This window comes from Leuciscus leuciscus (assembly GCF_965113295.1).
Source record: "Leuciscus leuciscus genome assembly, chromosome: 16".
In the NCBI taxonomy this organism is placed as follows: Eukaryota; Metazoa; Chordata; class Actinopteri; order Cypriniformes; family Leuciscidae; genus Leuciscus; species Leuciscus leuciscus.
Genome location: NC_138740.1, coordinates 31,832,664 through 31,855,404, shown reverse-complemented (window position 1 = coordinate 31,855,404; position 22,741 = coordinate 31,832,664). Strand labels below are relative to the sequence as shown.

Here is a 22,741-nt window from a genome sequence, read left to right as displayed (position 1 = left end):
TCATTTTAATTAGCTAGAAGTGAACAGGTGTTTCCTTTTGTATTATGTTTTGTTTAATAAATGAAAGCAGTTAACAATACATTTGCTTATCACCAGAGGGCCTTATATAATGAGTTGTCGGTTCCTAATTTAGTGTTTAATAAAGTGTTTAAAACCCTTCAGATGTTCTTCAAAACAATGCTGTCACAAAGTCAAAAGTTAAATTTTATTGTTAATTACACATTTCAACGTGAGAAAATGTTTCAAAATTCCCTAAAAATAACATCTCTTTGGAACAATGGATATAATGAACACTTTCACATGGTAGATATTTGACCAGAGAACAAGATCTCACAAATGAGTGTTTCCTTGGGAAAACACATAAGAATTGTGTGCGTATGTATGCATGTATGTATGCGTGTATCAGAAACATAAAGAGCGATAAGTAACTCAACTGTAAGGCTCTTTATATGTTGTTATGAATATAGGCCTACAGAAAAAAGTATGTATAAATAGAACCACCTTGCTTTGACATCATCAGCATGAGGCACTGGGTCACCTGACCTAACCAACTTTCTCTAAACCAATCAGCATACAGCACTGAAACATTCGAAGGCACAACAGAATATATATCGGCATTCCTTTCAATACAAATCTAGAGAAACGCTCAGCTTCAAACTATCGCTGATGGCATTCTCTCTTTACTCATTTCTAGATATTTCTATAGCTTGATCAGTTGGATTGAGAGAGCAGAGATCACAGGTTTGCGCAATGGTTCTCCTGGCTGCAGGTGTGTGTGTGTGTGTGTGTTTGTATCAGGTGCTGGCCGTCCACCTTTCCATCTGTGTGGCGAACTGCAGGACGAAGCTGATGTCGGGCCGCTGGTCGGGATCTGGGTTGATGCACATGCTGACCAGATCTCTGAGCTGAAACACATACAAGGTGTGTATTTACAAGAGATGTTCACATATCTGAAACTGCAAACATTACCATATAGTAGCTGAAAAACAGTAGGTGACGAGAGAAGTACGTCCGAATTTACAGCACTCATAAAAGGCAAAAATTATGACCAAACACTTGCGGCAAGATTCTGAAGTGTGCATCCACTGGACACTTTACTATCCCATGAGGCCATGGGGGAGAGGATTTGTGAACGGCAGTGACGTGATGCAACTGACACTGGTAGGTCACATGATAACATAAAACACGGCGAATGTAGTAAATCCAGATTACATTCATACTATATAGAACATACTCGCAAAGTACAAAATTAGCATCTAGTCAAGAGAGTATGTGATTTCGGATGCAGCCAGTGACTTTGTGTCTCTTCACGCTATGATTGTTGAGATGGGCTGTTAGAAAATCTAGTGAGCTGACAGCATCTTCAAGCATCATAACATTTATATTCAAAAGAATCCTAAACAAATGTATCAGGATTTCCACATAAATACAAAGCAGCAAAAACTGTTTCTTAAGCAACAAATCAGCAAATCAGCAAAACACAATGGAAAAGTCGCGCAGTGAAATGGAAAAACGCGTTCTAAATGTGTGTGTGTGTGAGTGTCGTACCTTCTGGGAGTAGTGCTCTGTAGGGAGAGGTGGGTAATCACACTGTTCGATCTTTTGGCACAATGAGAGCAGGGTCATCTTGTCGCTGTAGAAGGGGCTGTGCAGAGCTGCCATCTGACAGAGACAGAAATATCATTCATGACATTCCTTTAAAGGAAAACATCATTACGACCCTTTGTGTCTTTGCTCGTATTGTTGGAAACTTGCCAGGATTTTTATTTGACTATCACTATCACACTAGTTTCATGTTAACCACTGTGGTTGAACTGAAAAAAAGAATGTGCATTTCAACATTTAATCTGGTGCAATATCTTGCCCTATAGATAGACTATGATTGCACGTGCATTAGTGTAAAACACAATGTTTTATTCATTTATTCAAATTAAGGGACAAATCAATATGATTTTTTTATGGTAATCAGTATGCAACAGCTTGTACTGGATTTTATTGGGAAACCATAAACTAACTTAAATAACAGCACAATGCAAACAATCCACCAAAAATGCATGATATCCACATTTAGAAATATTTAGCAATTTATTTATTAAGAAATTTCTGTTTTAGATATCAGTTCAAATATCAGCTGATGTTCTCCCATGGCATGCCCATTGGCATCATCACAACAACACAAAACATTGTTTTTTTAAAAGGAAGTAATACTTTTAATCAGCAAGGATGCATTAAATTGATCAAAAGTAAAAATATAGAAATGTACAATATTAAAAAAAGATTTTTTTATTCTGAAGAAATCTTTTCAACATGATAATAATAATAAATGTTTCTTGATCAGCAAATCATCATATTAGAATGATTTCTGAAGGATCATGTGACACTGAAGACTGGAGTAATGATGCTGAAAATTCAACCTTGCATCACAGGAATAAATTACATTTTACAAAATATTAAAATAGAAAACAGTTCTTTTCAAATGTAATAATATTTCACAATATTACTGATGTTACTGTATTTTTGATGAAATAAATGCAGCCTGGGTGAGTATAAGTGATGTGTGTATATGTCTATAGGATGCAGATGTGTTTGTGTACCTCATACAGCAAGCAGCCCAAGGACCAGATGTCGGATTTGAAGTTGTATCCGTTCTCATGAATCCTCTCGGGAGACATGTAATATGGAGTTCCAACTGGGAACGACACAGATTCACAATAAGCACATTTGTGTATTTAGAGTATATTGAATTGTCTGGACTGGTTCTGTTATTTCAGTCAGTGTGTGTGTTTGTGTGGATGGTCAGTGTTACCAAGAGAATGTGCAGCAGTGGTTTTGGAGCTAAAGTATCGGCCTAGTCCAAGGTCACCGAGTTTGACCACTCCAGTAGCTGTGATGAAGACGTTAGCTGGTTTTATATCTGAAACACAAACATTGACAGGAGTACAAAAGAAATAGGGGCACACGAATGAAAGAAAGCATGCGTGTCTCTTTTAGAAAGAGAGTTTGTGTGTTTACCTCGATGCATGACTCTGCGGGAGTGCATGTGTTCCAGTGCGCTGCAGAGCTGCACGAAATACTTCCATATCGTTCGTTCGGGAATCAACCTCCGCTTCTTCATAAAATACTACACACATGCCAGGGTTAGTATCGTTAACTAAAGCTTTTCCACATTTTCATTAACTGAAATAAATTAAGCATAAACTTAAAAAGAAAAAAATTAATCAATGTTGCATAAATTTAAGTTGAAGTACTAAAATAATTCAAACTAAATAATATGAATACACTGAAATTTCAGCCGCTGGAAATGATCGGCTTTTACGTTTTTTGGCCAAAAATATAAATCGCCCCGATGCTCAGTGTGTTCAGCACTCAGGTTTCACTCAATTTAATAAAGAATAATAAATTGATATTTAATATTAATATATTTTCTGTCCAATTTTAGTTTTACTTTCAATAAAGGTGTGGTTATTTTATTTTATTGGATTGTATTTTTTAAATTCAGCATCATTAAAATGATTGAATTATTATAAGACTTTTTAATGAAATTCAATCATTTTAATGATGCTGAATTTTAAAAAATACAATCCAATAAAATAAAATAACCACATATGAAAAAACCTAATGCAAAATAAGAAATAAATTTTTTTTTAAATCATTTTCGGTTTCGGTTTTCGGCCCAGAATGTTCATTTCAGTGCATCCCTACTAAATGTAATAAAACAATATAGACATTAAAAAACTAAAAAACTAATACAATTGTCAAAAACACACTAAAACAATAAAAGTACTAAAATTCAAATGAAAACAGAAAATATAACAATTAAATCTAATTAAAGATATGAACAAAAACTATAATAGTGCATCAGTGGTATTAAAGGGGACCTATTATGGACTTTATTAAATTTTAGTTTTTGGGGTCTACTAGATAATATTTGGACATTTAATGTGTCAATGTGTCGAGGTGAGACCGACCTTAATCATCTGGGACAGGTCACCAGCGCCTGCTAACTCCAGAACAATATTCAGCTCGTTGTCTTCAATAAATGAGGCCAGATACTTTATGACATTTGGATGGTTTAGTTGCTGCAATTACAGAATGAATATAAATTATCACAAACTGTCACGTATAGAGACACATGCATAAGTTCAAAAACACATGCTACTAACCCTTAACAAGTCGATCTCTTTAATGCAGTCCTGCCGGGCTTTAGCATCCATCATTTCAAAGATCTGAGAAAACATCATAATTTTACAATATACACCCAGACACACAGCTAAATCTGCACTGGTTTATTAAAAACGCTTGCAGAGCACTTCTGAGAAATCTTGTTTTTCTTATAGTTGTGGAATCTGTTTTCAAAATGGTTGAAAGAACCGTGATTTAAGATGTTGACAGACAGACAGACTGTTAAATCTGTCAACATCTTAAATCACGGTTCATTCATCCATTTTGAAAACAGATTCCACTACTAGATAAAGCAAGATTTCTTAGAGGTCCACTTGAAATTGCTTATTTGCACGGGATTCTGAAGATCAAGTCTGTGGTTGCAATGGAATGCTAGCATACTGGTTACTGGTTAATGCACAGTGTACTGGTTACTGCCTGCTATTTATTAAAAATACTAAATGAAAATAGTATACACAATGTAAAGGTAAAAGTACAATGCCACACTGTCACAAGACCCCACTTACATTGCATGTTTTATTTAATATGTGACATACATTTTTATATATTTCCTTAAATTAATTTTAAATCCAATTTCGTGAAAAAAAAAAAAAACACTTTAAGTGATTAAATGGTGAATAAAAAATAAGAAAATACAAATCATGCTTCATTGCATGTTTAATTTAATTTATAATTTATATTCTTTATATTTATTCACGTTATTATATTATATTTTAATCCAATTTTGTTAACTTTTGGTGATTCATTGGTGAGATTTTGCATAAACATCTGATTAAATGTTGAGTAATAAATGATAAAAATCATTCTTGGTTCATCCATCACACTGGCATTATAAGGTTTAAGCCGAGAGCATTGCATTATGGGGTTCTCTATTCCACACAGTTTTCAAAGGTTATAAATTGCACATTTTGTAAAACTGGATAGATCATCTGAGTATACTATTATGCATACAGATTTAGTATATAAAAAAGAAAAGAAAAAAAAAGTAGTATGCTAAAATGCAATTTCAATGAATGTAAATGTTCACCTGTACTTTCTTTAGTGCCACTTGCCGGTTGTCCAGTAGACATGTGGCTCTATAAACCTCGCTGAACTGACCACGGCCAATCATTTTCTCAATGAGGAAGTTGGACAGATCCGAATAGTATTCATATCCATATCCACAGTCTTCCTGTAGCACAAACAGTAGAGCATGACGCAAGCAACGCTAAGATCATGAGTTTGAATCAAGAACTGATCAAATGTGTACCAATGTATGTCGCTTTGCATAAAAGCATATGCCAAATGCATAAATGTACATGTAAAATGTAATAGCATGTTCCTCTGGCTCTGAGAGACAGACAGAGGAACAGAAAGAGACAGTGTAAGTGAGAGTCAGAGGAGCGTGATAATGTCAGCATTATCAGATTGATGATTCATAAACGCTTCTGTCTGCCGTTGACGAGTGTATTGCCAGCGGTGTGTGTCTGTGTGTCTGTGTGTGTGGTCAGACCTGGTCGTTCTGTACTGGCACCGTGTAATTTTTATTCAGATCTTGAAGGCTGTTTTGCTCCATAATGACATTCCAGACCTACAGGCAAACACAAAGGACATGGAGTCAGTCAAAAGACAGGCATTTGCAACGTCTGCTTTATCAAACATGTTGTTTCCTTTCCAGATGGCTGCTTTGTTTAATTGTAGTTTTTCAGTAACGATGAAAAACAATCTTGAACCGTTGAAAGTCAAACAAAGGCTGAGATCAGACGAGCAGCTGTCAGTGCTTCACAGCGGTGGATTCATGCTAATTTGAGGCGTTTGCTAAGACGAGCATCACTATTACATCTGCTCATACTTAAAAGGATTCGAAGAAACCCTGAACACTAAGTATGGAATTCTGTGGTATAAATCGTCCTGTGCAGTGGATGATTTTTTTTGTGTGTGTTGTGCAGATGATTGATACCTAAACTCAAATGTTTAGACATTTACAATTATAGCCCAGCAAAGGAAAAACAGGTGAAAAGCATAAGCTGAGCCATATTAGACGTTTCATGACATTCAACAGATATTTGTATTTATTTATTTACACAATATGCTCACCAAAGCTTCATTTATTTCATCAGAAATATAATAAACACAGGAATATAGTGAAATAAAATATTATTACAGTTTAAAATAACCGTTTTCCATTTGACTATATTTTAAAATGTAATTTATTCCTGTAATGCAAAGCTGAATTTTAAGCATCATGTGTCCTCAGTGTCACGTGATCCTTCAGAAATAATTATAATATGCTGATTTGCTGCTCAAGAATAATTTCTTATCATTATAAATGTTGAAAAAAGTAATATTATTGTGGAAACCGTGATTTTGTAATAAATATAATTTTTTACTAAATGAACACAAGGAAGAGTCTTGCTTGCTTTTATATCACCAGCAATGCCATCAATAATATACGTGCACTAAGTGCAAATAGCCCGGCTTGTTGGCAGAGGCTATTTACACTAACTCCGCCCACTGACGGAAGACGCTGGATTGTTAGCAATAGCGTAGATAAGGTATGTGGCAGAAAGTTGACGCAAATCGACGTCGCTTTTTGCCAAACTTGATCTACTCCCTTTTCCCCATCACATATCAGATTGGAAATGCATTTATTTTCAATCAAAATTAAGAAAATATTCAAAATGTGGAAATAAAGTGTCTAACGTGTACACTGAGGCATGTAGTGTTTGACTTCTAGAGATGTGCAGAGAAACACATTCCCCTTTTTATCCCGATAGTGTTTCTGATACCTGATTCAATTGCATCTTGTTCTTTTTTTTTCAGCTTGACAGTAACAACCATGCCTAACAGACTAGACCAGTCTCATCTGCCTGATAACTCATATGTTAAAAAAGGAGAGTTTTGGTGTCAGTACTGATCCAGGTATCAGATTAGTGTAACATGAGAAAAGTGAGAAAATAATCCATTGCAAGTATGCTGCGGAGCCATGGGATTTTCTGCATGAGGGTGTGTAGTCTTCAGGGCACATCTTCTCTTCCACACTGTACGACATGACATGTACAAACAAGTCCTGTTTTATTTTAAACAAACTCCAGACAAACCTACTGACCCACATTCACAAATGCACACAAACACAGATTGCGGTGACTGTAACATATTTTGTGCCTTCAAGCCATAATAAAGAGTAATTAGCAGAATAAGCATGTTAATGAATGAGCAAACACGATTTTAAGCGTGCAAGATCATCTAGGCTACTTCAATGTTATGAACAACCTATATATACAGTATATGTATGTATATGGAGTACACCTGTTCAACTGCCTTATAATAACACAAATATCTAATCAGCCAATCACATGGCAGCAACTCAGAACGATCTGCTGAAGTCCAAACTGAGCATCAGAATGGCAAAGAAAAGTGACAATGAATGTGTCATGGTTGTTGGTGCCAGACGGGCTGGTCTGAGTATTTCAGAAACTGCTGATCTACTGGGATTTACAGAGAATGGACCGAAAAAGAGAAAATATCCAGTGAGTAGCAGTTCTGTGGGCAAAAATGCCTTATTGATGCCAGAGGTCAGAGAAGAATGGCCAGACTGGCTTTGCATATCTCGTTACAAACGAGGTCTGCAGAACAGCATCTCTGACTCACAACATATTGAACTTTGAAGCAGACTGGCTTTTTTTCATCATCCACAATGGTAAAACTGGTGCAAATTAGTTAGAAAAGACATGGCACAGTAATACAGAACACACTGTCAACTCTTTGTGAGTAGCTAGAATAGTAGAAAACTATAATCATACTGTAGCTAATCATTTATTGAAATAAGTCACACTACACATATCTCATAAATCACATAAATAATAACATAAAAATCACATAAATAAGCACATATCTTTCTCGTTCAAAGAAGTAAAGAAAACAAAAGTTATTTCCTGCTCCCATAAAATAGAAGAAAAAAAAACAATGAAAGAGAGATTGTGTGGAGCGGAAGGAGACTGAGATCCTGTACCATTTCCTTCAATTCATGTGAAGAAAAATGCAAAGGAAAGAATCTATCTTACCACCTGCAACAGTGCCACTCTTCACACGCGCGCACACACACTCACACTCTCACACACACTCTCCTACTCTCTCTCTCACACTCTCTCTCTCACACACACACACACACACACACACACACACACACACACACACACACACACACACACACACACACACACACACACACACACACACACACACACACACACACACACACACACACACACACACACACACACACACACACACACACACACACACACACACACACACACACACACACACACACACTTGAACAAAGACACATCTGGATGTGCACCACACACCACATTTGCACATGTGTGCTTTCGGTTTGTATTTTCAGATGGGTTAGAGGTAATTCTCAATTTTCTTAGAAGCACTAGAATACTTAGAAACCCGACAAACATCATCATCCTGTTTCTTTCTAATAAGGAATTACATCACAATGGCTATGTTTAAAATGGCATATTACAATACTACTCTTTTATAAATGTATAGGATGTATCCTGTGTCTAGTTTGTGACTTTACTGTATCAGAAAGTTTTTAGTATACACTACGATCAATAAACTGTAAAAACATTTTTTACCAACCTGTTAATTGGTTAAAATCACCATGAAAGCAAAATGGACAATTCTTATTTTTAATGCAATATTGCAGTATTTATTTTAAATGATTTATCTGTGCACATCATTTTCATAATCTTTATTCAAAATAACTTCCCCTCCCTCTTGCAGCATCTCTTCTCTTCTCTGATGATGTGTTTACTGGCGTGAGGGCGGGGCAACCTGTCACTCACATGAGATCCACCAATAGCAAACCACAACCATCCAATGAACCAATCAATTCCCAATGGACAAAAGCAAGTCTCATCCTACATTTATTCTTATGTTTCACTTTAGTTCATATTTATTGCATTATTTTAGTGTCATGTCATGTGTGTGTTACCCTGATGGTGTTTTGTCAACCAACACCATCTCATGTTTTTTTCATTAAATCTATAAGTTGTAAAATATGCAGGCACCAATATAGAATCTTTTAATACTTTCAATTCAATTCAATTAAAAAAATAATTATTTCTGTCCTCACAGATAATTTTCCATAGTAAAGAAAAATAATATACAGAATAACTGAAAAAGGTGTAGGCTGAAGCCTATTATGCCTACCCTTTATACATAATTATCCAATGATAACCTTAACAGTTTGATAAGACTTGAAGCATCGTCACTGTGGGCTTTTAATTTTTTTTAAGTAAAATTAATAGGATTTTTTTGGGGGGGATATTTGTCGATTGATAGACAATCCTACATTTTTAGGATTAAGGATAACAGATTTAAGATTAGTGGTGGTCTGGAGGAAGTGAACTGGGCGAGTTTGAGCTGTCTATCTTCCGCTTACTCTTCTGACTCATGCACTTGCGTTTCCGCTCGATCAAATGCTACAGATCAAACAACTCCACTGTCTCAAATGCAAAAACCCCCATCATATCCACAATCTCACTTCCAAAAAAACCCTGCGCACGCACAGAAACCCACACACACACATGTCTGATGAAGAAAGACCTGCATGATAATAGCATTTGATTTTGTAAAAGAATCCCACATTAATGCATGGTGATCTATCACAAAAAGCAACACGTTTGACATGCCTCGGTGGAAACAACCAAATGTACATTTAGTATTTGAAGTCATTAATTACATGCATATTGAATACAACCTTAACTAATACAATTGTATAATCTAAACATCTTGACATTAAGAGGAAACACTGCAAAAACTTGATGTGTCAAGTAGTGACAGCAGTGTGACAGCCTAAAGTTCATCAGATATAATGTAAATTGGCTTTGTATCAATTTGAACCTAAAATCTTATGAAAAAATACTTTATACCCCTTTTTAAAATATATATGATTATTGATCATTCTTTACAAGTAAAAAAGTATAAAAAAAAACTTTTTTTGTTTTTTATTGTAAGAACATGTCATTGAATGCCTCAGTTTTATTTATCGATTGAAAAATATTTTATGATTTTATTACATAAATATTTCATTTCGGTTCATTGCTAGCATTCAAAAAGTTTTTTTTTTTTTTACATGTTTAACAAGTTTCCTGTAATTGCCATCTTGAATGAGTCATCTTAATAAAAAGGGAGAAAAACGCTACTTTGTGTCCAAAAACACGTGAATGGATACAAACAAACCGCGTGTGTGGGCGGAGTCAAACTGCAGCTTTTCCTTATAAAAAACAAGCGCTATGCAATACCATCAACTGAACATTAAAAGCGACTTATTACCATTATAAATGAGTCGTGATCGCATGCAAGTGTTGATTCAGAGCTGTAAGTAATATTTGCACATATAATCGAAGTTACAGTGTGAAGGTGGGTGTTCCCGTTAAACTAGAGGAGCATTTCAATGTTTCCTGTATACTTGTTAATTTCACTAACACAGTATTTACAGTGCGATACGATCGTTTTGTGTTGATTTATTCTCATTGTTGCTTCTGGAAATATATGAAGGGGCGGAAATAGGCCCTAATATGAAGAAAAACAGATGTATGAACTTTCAAAACAGATCTATTTTCCGCGCAAGAGCAGTAGACGTGAACTAAAGCATATGCAATATTTGCACGTTCCATGTAAATTGAATCCAAAAGAACGAAACAGCCTTGTGTTCATTTAGATTGTGTCTCCTCGTTTTACTGCTTTACAGCGACATTATGCCCCCAATAATAATTTGGTGCTTTCTCTTCTACATGAACACGTTGCGCAACTGTAACCCCTTATTATCGCGAGGCGCGCGAGCGTCACGAGCATCGTGTTTTTAACTAATCGGGTTAAAAGTCACGCAGGAGTTCCACTTACCTCTCCAGAGCGGTGCCTGACACATTTACAAGGCTGAAAAATGTTGCGAAGCCCTTTTGGTCAGTGCCCAGACTCACTAATGTCACGGGCCACGCAAGTTGAGTCACACCCCGCGCATCACATGGCTGACTGTGATCTGTGACTGCAGTAAACCACTTTCTGCAAGGGGGGGATATGTCATTCAGTCTTTTAACCACAACAAGTAGTCCAATAATTATTTCATTTTTACATTACTTATTTTATTTTAAATGTGAACATTTTATTTCAATAATCATTTTTACATTGTTTTATTTTAAATGTGACAGTTATATCACAATAATATAATTTAGCAATAGTACAATACAATATTGTACTATATTACAATTTTATTTTAACCGTGACAATACCACAATAATAATGATGATGATAACAATAATAATAAATTAAATAATTATGTTTATATTATATTAAATGTGACAATACTATCACCACCACCTAATAATAATATTAATAATATCAATAATAATAAATGCAATAATTATTTTTATTGTATATTATGTAGGCTATTTTATTTATATGACATAATAATGCAAGCACTGCTACCTAATAAATAATAATAGTAATAATCATAATAATAAGTATTTATTTTATTGTTATATTATATATTTTATTTAAATGTGAAAAAAAACACCACCTAATAATAATAATGAAATTCAAATTTGTCTTATTTTTACATAAAGATGTTGTCTTTAAAATGAATAACAATAGATTTTAATAGAAAAAAATGAATCAAAATGAAATATAAAAGCTGGATCCTAAGATTCCATATACACTCTTTTCATGAAATATTGACAAAATGCACTGTAATGGAGAAAAATGAATTGTCCTTAGGATGATACCACATATGTATGCTGGGTATTGAATGTCCAGGATTTATATTTATGGTATAGATTGCACATATTATGTGACTTTTAAACATTTGATGGAGCTCTAAAGCCAATATATATCCAAAACCTGATCTTAAAGATGGGTAATTTAGACAAGTTCATATTCATAGTGTCATGATGATAACATTGCTTCAGTATAGCCCCATGTGCAAGAACAGTACGACAGCAAAAACCCCAGACTCTTCATGTGGCTTGTTATGGTTAATGGAAAGTTGACCCACATCTTTCTAGAGTTTGCTTTATCTCCCACCTCTTTCTGTCTCTCACACGCACAAACACACTCACTTTCAACCTGAATAGTTGTCATTCTTGTGGGGAAATTATGAGCAAATACCTTTCAGACACATGTCTGCCTTAACACACTCACAGGCACCATGGCAAAGGTTTGCTGTTGCAGACACGGTTGTGTTTGGCACGCGTTGTGCTGGAGGAAGTGGCAAATATATATTTTTAGTGGCATTAAAAAAGTGACATAAAACTGTAGAGAGTGTGGAGTACTTCTGCTTTTTCATTTTAAGTGCGTGTGTGTGTGTGTGTGTGTGTGTGTGTGTGTGTGTGTGTGTGTGTGTGTGTGTGTGTGTGTGTGTGTGTGTGTGTGTGTGTGTGTGTGTGTGTGGTTATGTGTCTATAGAGGAACTATGAATGGATGGATGTGTGCTTTTTTTTATGATTCTTTCTTAACAATCGTCAGGCATTTCAGTCATTTGAAATTCAGTAGCGCCCCCTCGAGGTCTCAGACAGTAACAAAAAACAGTTACAAAAAGTGTCCAGACGACCAGTCAATACCATGTTATCATGGTATTACTTGGAGCACATGAATACAGCAACACATTTATAGATTACATTTTTTTTTATCCATCATTAAATTGATGAAAAATGACAGTAAAGAAGACATTTATACTGTTACATAAGGTTTCTGTTTTAAATAAATGCTGTTCTTTTAAACTATCTATGCATTAAAGAATCCTGCTTTTTTTTTTATCATAGTTTCCACAAAAATATTCCGCAGCACAACTGTTTTCCACACTAATAATAAGAAATGTTTATTGAGCATCAAATCAGCATATTAGAATGATTTCTGAAGGATCATGTGACACCGAAGACTGGAGTAATGATGCTGGAAATTCAGTTTTTCATCGCAGTAATAAATTACATTTTCAAAACTTTTTAAATGGTAATAATATTTCATAATATAATAATACTAATAATAATTTGTTATAATTTTAGCGCGCTTTTCTCAGCTCTCAAAGTGCTTTACATCTTTACATCTCCTCAACCACCACCAATGTGCAGCATGATCCACCTGGATGCGACGGCAGCCATATTGCGCCAGAACGCAGCTATTACTTACTATTTTACTGTTATTTTATTGTATTTTAAAACCTTACCGACCCCAAAGTTACTGTGTGTGTGTGTGTGTGTGTGTGTGTGTGTGTGTGTGTGTGTGTGTGTGTGTGTGTGTGTGTGTGTGTGTGTGTGTGTGTGTGTGTGTCTGTGTGTGCAAGTATAATCTGCCATTAAAGGCACACATGCGTAAACACAAACCACACACTCACACAAACTTGGTTGCGGGAAACCACAACAAGCATGAAATGTGCAGTATGCAAAAAAATATTTATGCGATGACTATCCATAATTTTACAGAGATCTTAACGAAGAGAAATTCCGGAAAAAATATATTTTTTTGCCATGCAAAACTTAATTAGCAGCTAATAAAAGAGTGCGGTCATGGAAGAAAGACAGCAGCGAATCTCTTTCTCTTTTTGATGTTGTGACTGTGTAACTCGCCAGCACTGGCAGACTTCAGTCTCAGCTCGTAACTGCACAATGCAAACCACAATCACCTCAGCAGGGATCAGGATAATTACCCTGGACAAACTTTACACTCTCACACACGCCACTTATACATATAATCAAGCACCACACACTCCAGTGATGAATAAACAAACATATATTCCCCCAACCTTGTTAATCTTGTTCAGAGAGTTCCAATCAAAGTTACCACATCTGATTTTCTCTGTGTGCATATGGGTGAAGTGTTATGTGTTTATGCTTGTTTTCTATTTTAATATATTAAAAAATGTAGAATTTTCAGCATCATTACTCCAGTCACATGATCGTTCAGAAATCATTCTAATATGCTGATTTGCTGCTCAATAAACATTTCTTCTTCTTATTAGTCTTAATTTTGAAAACTGTTGTCCTGCTTCATATTTTTATGGAAACTATAATACTTTTTTTCAGGATGTTTTGATGAATAGAATGTTCAAAAGAACAGCATTTATTTGAAACAGAAAACCTTTGTAATTATAAATGTTGTCACTTTTGATCAATTCAATGAATCATTGCAATACATCTTACTAATGATGAGACATTTCTAAATAAAACTGAATTAAAAAAATGTTATAACTTTTATTTTCAAGGTGATATGTGGATGCAACTTGCTGACATACAAAACAATGATTTCATGTGACAACAATTTAACATGCGACTGTTTGAAACATTCATGCTTGCATATATTGCATTTTAACAAACTATTTTTTTAAATGCAACAGACTGTATACCATAATATGCAGAATACTGTACACACTTAGCAAGTATTCCATCCCGAAACATCAGCAATAGACATAAGTGTGTCGACTGCTGATGGAGCCTGTGTGCTGGTGCTTCAAAGACTCCAACAGGCATTCACTTTCCTTTAGTTAATGAATAATACCTAACAAATACACTAACTTTAAAGATAATATAGTTTAACAACAATCAAAAACTACTGGTAGAGGAACTCTGAAGAAGTTGGGGAGTGTACATTGTGAATGTCTAATGCTGTTGTGTTTTGTGTTGTGTGTGTGTGTGTGTGTTGAGATGGAGAGGTGCCGGTGTTGGGGCTTGATGGGCTCAAGGATCCGTGAGAAAGCTCAGGTGAAGGCACCGATGGGGACGTGATGGTGGAATTGTCAGAAACATTGTCCACTCCCACGCTCTCCTGATATAGACAGTTTCTCCTGAATTTTGCTCGGGCATTCTGGAACCAAACCTGCAGAAAATAAAGACACCATGAGGATTTGACTCCATTAGGCTAATTTACATATCAGTGAGGGAGGGAATGGTGTGTTTGACTTTGGCTGTGGCTCGATTGAACTGATCGGCGAGATTTGCTGCTTGCAGTCAGTGGAGGAGTTGAAAACGTAGCGTCAAGTTGGACACTTTTTGCTTCCCGCTGTGACACTCATTTGCGTTCCTTATCACGTATGAAGTGGATTAGATGAAATATGTCAAATGCACAAGACATTTCAGATGTTTTCATGTAACAATAGACATTTAATACTTAATGTACTGCTTTATTCTTGTAAATACAGTGCCTGATTGTACAAGAATAAAGTTCAACATAAGTATGTGTAGGTGATTTGTTCCAGAATTTTTTTTTTGTTATGCCGGTTGAAAGATTTTCCCATCCTGATAGCAATCACTACGTTAAGTGGTCTAAATCTATATGACCTGCCTGTGAGCGTATGTATTTCTGACCCCCGCGCACCTGCTCACGCAGACATAACACATCATCAGCGCGTTTCATGCTATGCAGAGTTAGACAGACGTCAGTCACCGAGCAGCGCAACCGAAACAGCAGCCGCGTTTTACAGTTCCTCCTGAACCAAAACAACCAGCTTATGCTGCGTTCACACCATAACTACTGTCATTTGGAAGAGATGGAAACCTGTGACGTTATACTCGGAGCGGTTTGTGACTCAAATGTATGCGTTTCAATGGCAACGTATCAACGGCAAAATGAATCTGCAGCAGTCAGGTGATACAGGTCAGTGCTCTTTAAGTTGTTAATGTTCATTTTTACTGTAATGTTATGTGCTTTGAGATAGGAGGTAGTTTAACGCCGTCTTTCCTCTCGTGACATTTTGCAAACTCTATTTCATATGTTTTGAAGGAGGCATGGCTTTGAAGATGCTCTGAAAGGAAGGTAGGATCTCATGCATTCAAAGCTAGCTTGCTATTGCTAGCCATTCCGAAAATGTCCTACTTTCCCTTTAAATACCAATAAAGTTCGGTATTCCATAGAAGAACCATTTCGGCTTCCTCAAATAACCTTTCAGTCAACAGTTCTTAAAATAACCACTTTTCTTAGTGTAAAGAACATTATAATAATCTAAACTAATAAAAAGAAAAATTTGTGCAATGAAATATTTCCATGGATGTTAAAGATTCTTCATAGAACTATCAATGCCAGTAAAAAACGTAATTTTTTGTGAAATTAACAGAACTTAAGGTGTCACATGACCCATGTTGCAAATTTACTTTGATTAGTGATCTACAAATAATGCAGAATCTCTAATATTTCTTATGCATTTTTCATCATCATTTTTTTTTTATAATATATATTTTTTTATAATAATTTTTTATTTTTAATGCCACATTTTTAAAGTGGTCTCAGAATTTTGGAGCCCACTGTATATCTAACTCAAACAGAAGTAATTTCTGTTCAACTCCTAGTGATGTTTTTCTGACCTGGAGCACACGTTTGGTGAGGCCGGTTTTCTGGGAGAGCTCTTTGAGGTCTTTGGCATCTGGATTGTGGTTGTGGGTGAAGAAGGACTGCATGCTCCGCAGCTGGTGATGCTTGAAAGACGTTCTCATGCGTTTGGACTTTTGACAGCTCACTTTCTCCGACAGGTCCACACCCATATCCCTAGCGTGAGTCACGTCTAGAACACATGCACACACAGTTAATCATCACTGATATGACTCATTGAAACACTAAAAGCCAGGGCATTATAGGGCACAATAGCAAACACTGTTTTCTCAGTTTCATCTTCTGCACACATTTACTTGAGAACAAAGTTCCACAACTATGACGATTTACTCTTAAATAATTTTATAAGAACCGTTTTGTGTAGAACATGATTTACTCAAGTTATTTTATAATATTTATATAGTAATAATTATTACTATTTCATTATTTTTAAATTGTACTCATATTAAAATAACAATTGGATTTTATTTGTTAATGATATTTGTGTATGTATTTTTTCTTTTTATGAGATCTGACTATTTTTGTAATGTTAACATATTGTTTGATAAGAACTATTTACATTTTTATTTTTATAACCCCCAAATTAAATATCTACACTACAGGTCAAATGTATTAAATAAATAAATAAATAAATAAATAAATAATAAAGATAGATAGATAGATAGATAGATAGATAGATAGATAGATAGATAGATAGATAGATAGATTCAATGCAAGGGTAAGTAATTTTTTTCATTATTCAAAAACCACAATGTGTGTGAAGGCTAATGTTTTATGTATTTGAGGAGCCGAGAAGAGTGTCTTAGTCTGGTATTTGCCCTAATCATATCCAATACAGCTTGTGTAAGCAACTCATCTTTTATAACACAAGATTTTGGCCAAATGTATTAAAAGACAGGAAAAACTGAGTGCCCACATAGCTACAATAAACTTTATAACCTGTAAGTTGATGAAAATATTAGTGCTGTCAAATCGATTAATCATGATTAATCACATCTAACATAAAAGACTGTGTTTACATAATGTGTGTGTGTGTGTGTGTGTGTGTGTGTGTGTATATATATATATATATATATATATATATATACATATATAATATGTCTCTGTGTGTGTGCATCTGTGTGTATATACTACACACACACACACACACACACACACACACACACACACACACACACACACACACACACACACACACACACACACACACACACACACACACACACACACACACACACACCCTATACATATATAGTGTAATTATGTATATATATATATATATATATATATATATTATTATTTTTTATTTTTTTTACAGTACAGGCCAAAAGTTTGGACACATTACTATTTTTAATGTTTTTGAAAGAAGTTTCTTCTGCTCATCAAGCCTGCATTTATTTGATCAAAAATACAGAAAAAAAATGTAATATTGTGATATATTATTACAATTTATTGTTTTTCAATTTATTATACTTTAAATTATCATTTATTTCTGTGATGCAAAGCTGAATTTTCAGGATCATTACTCTATCACATAATCCTTTAGAAATCATTCTAATATGATGATTCATTATCAAAGTTGGAAACAGTTCTGCTGCTTAATATTTTTTCATAACCTGTGATACTTTTTTAGGATACTTTGATGAATAAAAAAAAAAAAGAAGCAAATGTTCTAAAAATAGAAATCTTTTGTAACAACAATATACACTACTGGTCAGTAATTTGGGGTAAAAAAAAAAGTTCTTTCTTTTTTTGAAATAAATCAATACTTTTATTCAGCAAGGATGTGTAAAATTGATAAAAAGTGATAGTAAAGAAGATTTATATTATTAGAATTTTTTTTTCTTTTGAATAAATGCAGTTCTTTTTAACCTTTTATTCATCAAATATATTAGGCAGCAGAACTGTTTCCAACACTCATAATAAATCAGAATATTAGAATGATTTCTAAAGGATCATGTGATAGACTGGATGTCACATGTGACACTGAAGACTGGAGTAATGATCCTGAAAATTCAGCTTTGCATCACAGAAATAAATGATACTTTAAAGTATAATAAATTGAAAACCAATTATTTTAAATTGTAATAATATATCACAATATTCAAAAAAAAATCTGTATTTTTGATCAAATAAATGCAGGCTTGATGAGAAACTTCTTTCAAAAACATTAAAAATAGTAATGTTTCCAAACTTATGGCCTGTACTGTATATATATATATATATAGGCTATATATATATACTGTATGTATGTATGTATAATGGACACTCACACACACAGACATATATAATATATATAAATATATGAATATATACACACACATAGCCTATATTATGTAAACACAAAATTTTATGTTAGATGCAATTAATCTCACTTAATCGATTTGACAGCACTAGAAAATATATAAAATTATGCAACAATTATGCTACTCTCTAAAATGCATTACCTGATTTATAAGTACCATGGTCAGCGGCATCAAAATGTTTCCTCTTCCGGGCCCGTCCTCTGCGCACAGGTGTCCCTTCATTGTATGTGCTGCTCTCAGAGTTTAGCTCTATTGGAGACACGTCTGAATAATACAAATCCTTAAGGCATTCCTTCTGTAGCATCATCTCGAAATGTACCCGACAGTACACTGACGTCTCTCTCATCCCGTAGTGATCTCCAGTGAACAGCACTTTGTCGCAGGTGGCACAGGAAAAACAGCTCAAGTGGTACACCAGATCCCTGGCGCGCATCACTATCTCGGCAGCAGAGATTCCCAGGTGACAGCGTGCACATCTTTGTGAAGAAAACCTACTACTTAAGAGAAGACATCATTGCATGGCTTTATTAAGAAACTTTTCACATGTGTGAACTGTGAAAGCTCAGGACAGGGGTGTTGGGGCAAGTTGTCACAGAAAACAAGTTGTTTTAACAAGTTGTTTTGGTTTTCATGAAATTCTGTTTCATAATTAGAATAATTTTTAAGATGTTGCAGACTTTTCCAGGGTATCTGCATGTTTTATGAAGGTAAATGTAAGACTTTTTAAGGACCTTTTTAAGACCAAGTACAATATGTCAGTATGTTCTCCAAATGTGAATGTCTAAGGAGAAACACAATGAGTTGTATTAGCAACACTTTAAAAAAACACCAGATATCCATTACTTTTTTATTCATTTTACAAAAAAATATTCTTAAATCAAGACACAATTTACTTGAGATGCAAAATGATATAAAACATGGTGTCAAAATGAGTCTTTAACAAGAACATGATTAAAACAAGAACAAATAAAAGGGGTCAGATAAATCAGTGTCAAACATGACGCGCCGCTATTGGGGTGAAAGGTCAACGTTTGTTAAATGAACTGCATCTTTTTTCTGGTTGTATAATGGTGGGAATTCAACAACTTAAAAAAAAAAAAGATAAATAAACCTACGCTGAGAAAAATCGCTGTGGTAAAAGCGTGACAACTAAACGCAGTCCAACGAATAAGCAGTGAGTAACAATTTGGTCTAATTTCGATGTTGAATAACAACCAACGTTCAGTTAGTATACATTTATTTTACCTGTAATAGTCCTCCTTACAGTAAATGTCTCCGTGTTTACTGAAGCACGTGAGCTCTGACTCCAGGTCAGCGTGGCACGCGCTACATTTCAAACAGCGCTCGTGCCACCGTCTGTCTGCCGCGAGCAGGTAGAAGCGATCCGAGATCCGCGCGCCACAGCCCGCGCACACTGGTGACTCACAGCCCGGGTCCTGGAACACCATTAAACATTTACCATCGATATCAAACATCCTAAATCTCATTTGTCATATATTTTACAGACATATGTTCTTATTTAAAGAAATGAGTGCCAGGCGTTTGCCTAAACAGCAGAATATTAGCCCATGTGGGATATTCATGAATAGGCCTATTTAAGAAAGACTAATATTTTAAAGACTGATGTATTAGAATAAAATTTGCATCTACAATTATGTAGGAGGCTATACTGTTCATCCAAATACCTGGTGTTATATAAGACAGTAACTTAACCATATTTTATATGTTACAAAAACCTTCTTCCACCTCAGAAACATTGCTAAGCTACGGAACATACTAGCCTAATGTGTTTCTGATGCAGAAAAGCTAGTTCATGCATTCATGACCTCTAGACTAGATTACTGTAATGAATTACTGCATCCTCAATAAACAAGCTACAATTAGTCCAAAATGAAGCTGCTAGAGTTCTTACCAGGTCAAGAAAATATGATCATATAACACCAATTTGATCATCTCTACACTGGTTACCTTTTAAGTTCTGTATCGATTACATTATTATTAAGTATTATTATTAATTATTTTATTATTATTATTGTGTATTGCTACTGACCTATAAGGCCCTATAGATGGTTTGGCTCCTGTGTATTTAACTGATCTTCTATCGCCCTACAATCCATCATGATCTTTAAGGTCACACAACTCTGGGCTTTTGGTTGTACCTAGAATATCCAAGTCCACTAAAGGAGTGAAAGTGTTTTCTCATTTGGCTCCTAAACTCTGGAATAGCCTTCCTGATAATGTTCAGGCTCTAACTCACTCTCCCAGTTTAAATCTATATTAAAGACACATCTCTTTAGCAAGCATTCACATAACGCATCTCATAACCTAGTAGTTATTTCAGATCAAATGCACATGATTATCTTTCGCTTGAAATGTTATGAACAGCAGCTACGCTAATCATTTTCCATTTGCTTTTCTGTCGCTATACCTGGGGATGAATGATCACCTGAAGAGATGACACCAACATCAACTCTGAATCAACATACACAACTGCCAAATGTTCTATGTATACTGATCACAACTTGTAATAACTATGAGACCATTATTTCTGCTGAAATGAATACATGATGTTAGCAAACTGCAGGATTTCATCTTAGAACTGTACATTTTTGTACAACTTGGACAATCACCTCTGATAACAGATCAAAACATGCATTTTCTGTTAAGATGCTTTGAAATGATATTGTGAAAAGCACTATACAAATAAATGTGAATTTAATTTTATTTATTTATTTATATGAATAAATAATGTTTTGAATCTTCCTTTACCATTTACTGTCTGCTATTTGAAACATGATTTAGAATTGATCCTACACCAACCAATACAAATAGATAAATATCAATATCGTTAACTATAATAATAATGAATTTTACTTTTAATATATAGGCCTATTTTAAAATAAAATTGTCACTTTTCATATTAGTGAATAGTCTAAATATTGACTTCTTGTATAAAACTGTAAACAATGTAACTAATAAAATAAAAATGTACAAAATGAACATCAAAATTGCAGGTTTTATAAACTCATTACATTGCTGCAAATTAAACCAATTTAAAAAGTTGTATTTATCTATGTATCACAAGAGAATAAAATTAAAAGCTTACTGATTTGTTTTCCATGTTGATAGTAGCAGCTGATAGCTCCTCTCCTCCAGCACAATATGAATATTTTACCTCCTTTGAGTGGAAAATGATGAGATGTCTCTAAAGAGGAGGTCATCCATGTGCTCAAGGATGTTCGAAATAAATAAACTGCAATCAGAAACTTTGTTTGCGACGACAGCTTCCCGAATCGAAGGAGGATGTTGCGCGGAGATGCAGGTAGAAGCTGCAGGTTGTCACCTGTGCGCGTGCCTGTCTTCATCAATATGCAACCTAGGCTATCCCGGTCATGGAAGTCCAGTTGTCTTTAATTGAAGTCTTGCCGTCTTTAGTTGTCCGTTTCCTTTCGGTAAGAGTGGACGGGGTGTAGTTGCATGCGCGCAGTATCAGGGCTTGTGAAGATCTGTCGCCTTAAACAGACTTTTAAATAATAGGCTAGTCCTGCGCTTAGAGACAGCAGCTTTTGTAATCTCTGTTTTCCCGCGTGCAACTCATCTTACCTGACTGTTTATAATGAAAGTCATTTTAGAAATCAGTTATGAAGAAATAGTCACTTCACGTTAAACAATGATATATATTTTGCTTGTGTGAAAGCTATTCTATTCTATTCTATTCTATTCTATTCTATTCTATTCTATTCTATTCTATTCTATTCTATTCTATTTTGAAACAGGAAAATGTAGTATGCAGTGCAACCCCATGAAAAATATATTTTCCTAAAAAAAAAAATCACTATAGCCTATAGAAATAGGCTGTCATCCAGTCGGAGCTACATTTTTTT

General features: G+C 34.8%; 2 protein-coding genes across 2 annotated transcripts; both read right to left on the bottom strand.

Moving 5' to 3' along the window:
* Nucleotides 1-186: 186 nt before the first annotated feature.
* Nucleotides 187-11,242, bottom strand: nek6 (NIMA-related kinase 6). Its single transcript, XM_082140624.1, has 10 exons — nt 11,086-11,242; nt 5,675-5,752; nt 5,210-5,353; nt 4,164-4,226; nt 3,969-4,079; nt 3,013-3,121; nt 2,807-2,914; nt 2,595-2,689; nt 1,549-1,662; nt 187-905 (listed from the first exon to the last, which is right to left on the bottom strand). Exons 2-10 carry the CDS (start codon nt 5,735-5,737, stop codon nt 795-797), a joined length of 918 nt encoding a protein of 305 aa, XP_081996750.1. The 5' UTR covers nt 5,738-5,752; nt 11,086-11,242; the 3' UTR covers nt 187-794.
* A 2,258-nt stretch (nt 11,243-13,500) lies between these two features.
* lhx2a (LIM homeobox 2a) lies at nt 13,501-21,544 on the bottom strand. Its single transcript, XM_082141179.1, has 4 exons — nt 20,103-21,544; nt 18,999-19,351; nt 16,527-16,723; nt 13,501-15,045 (listed from the first exon to the last, which is right to left on the bottom strand). Exons 1-4 carry the CDS (start codon nt 20,342-20,344, stop codon nt 14,779-14,781), a joined length of 1,059 nt encoding a protein of 352 aa, XP_081997305.1. The 5' UTR covers nt 20,345-21,544; the 3' UTR covers nt 13,501-14,778.
* Nucleotides 21,545-22,741: the final 1,197 nt, after the last annotated feature.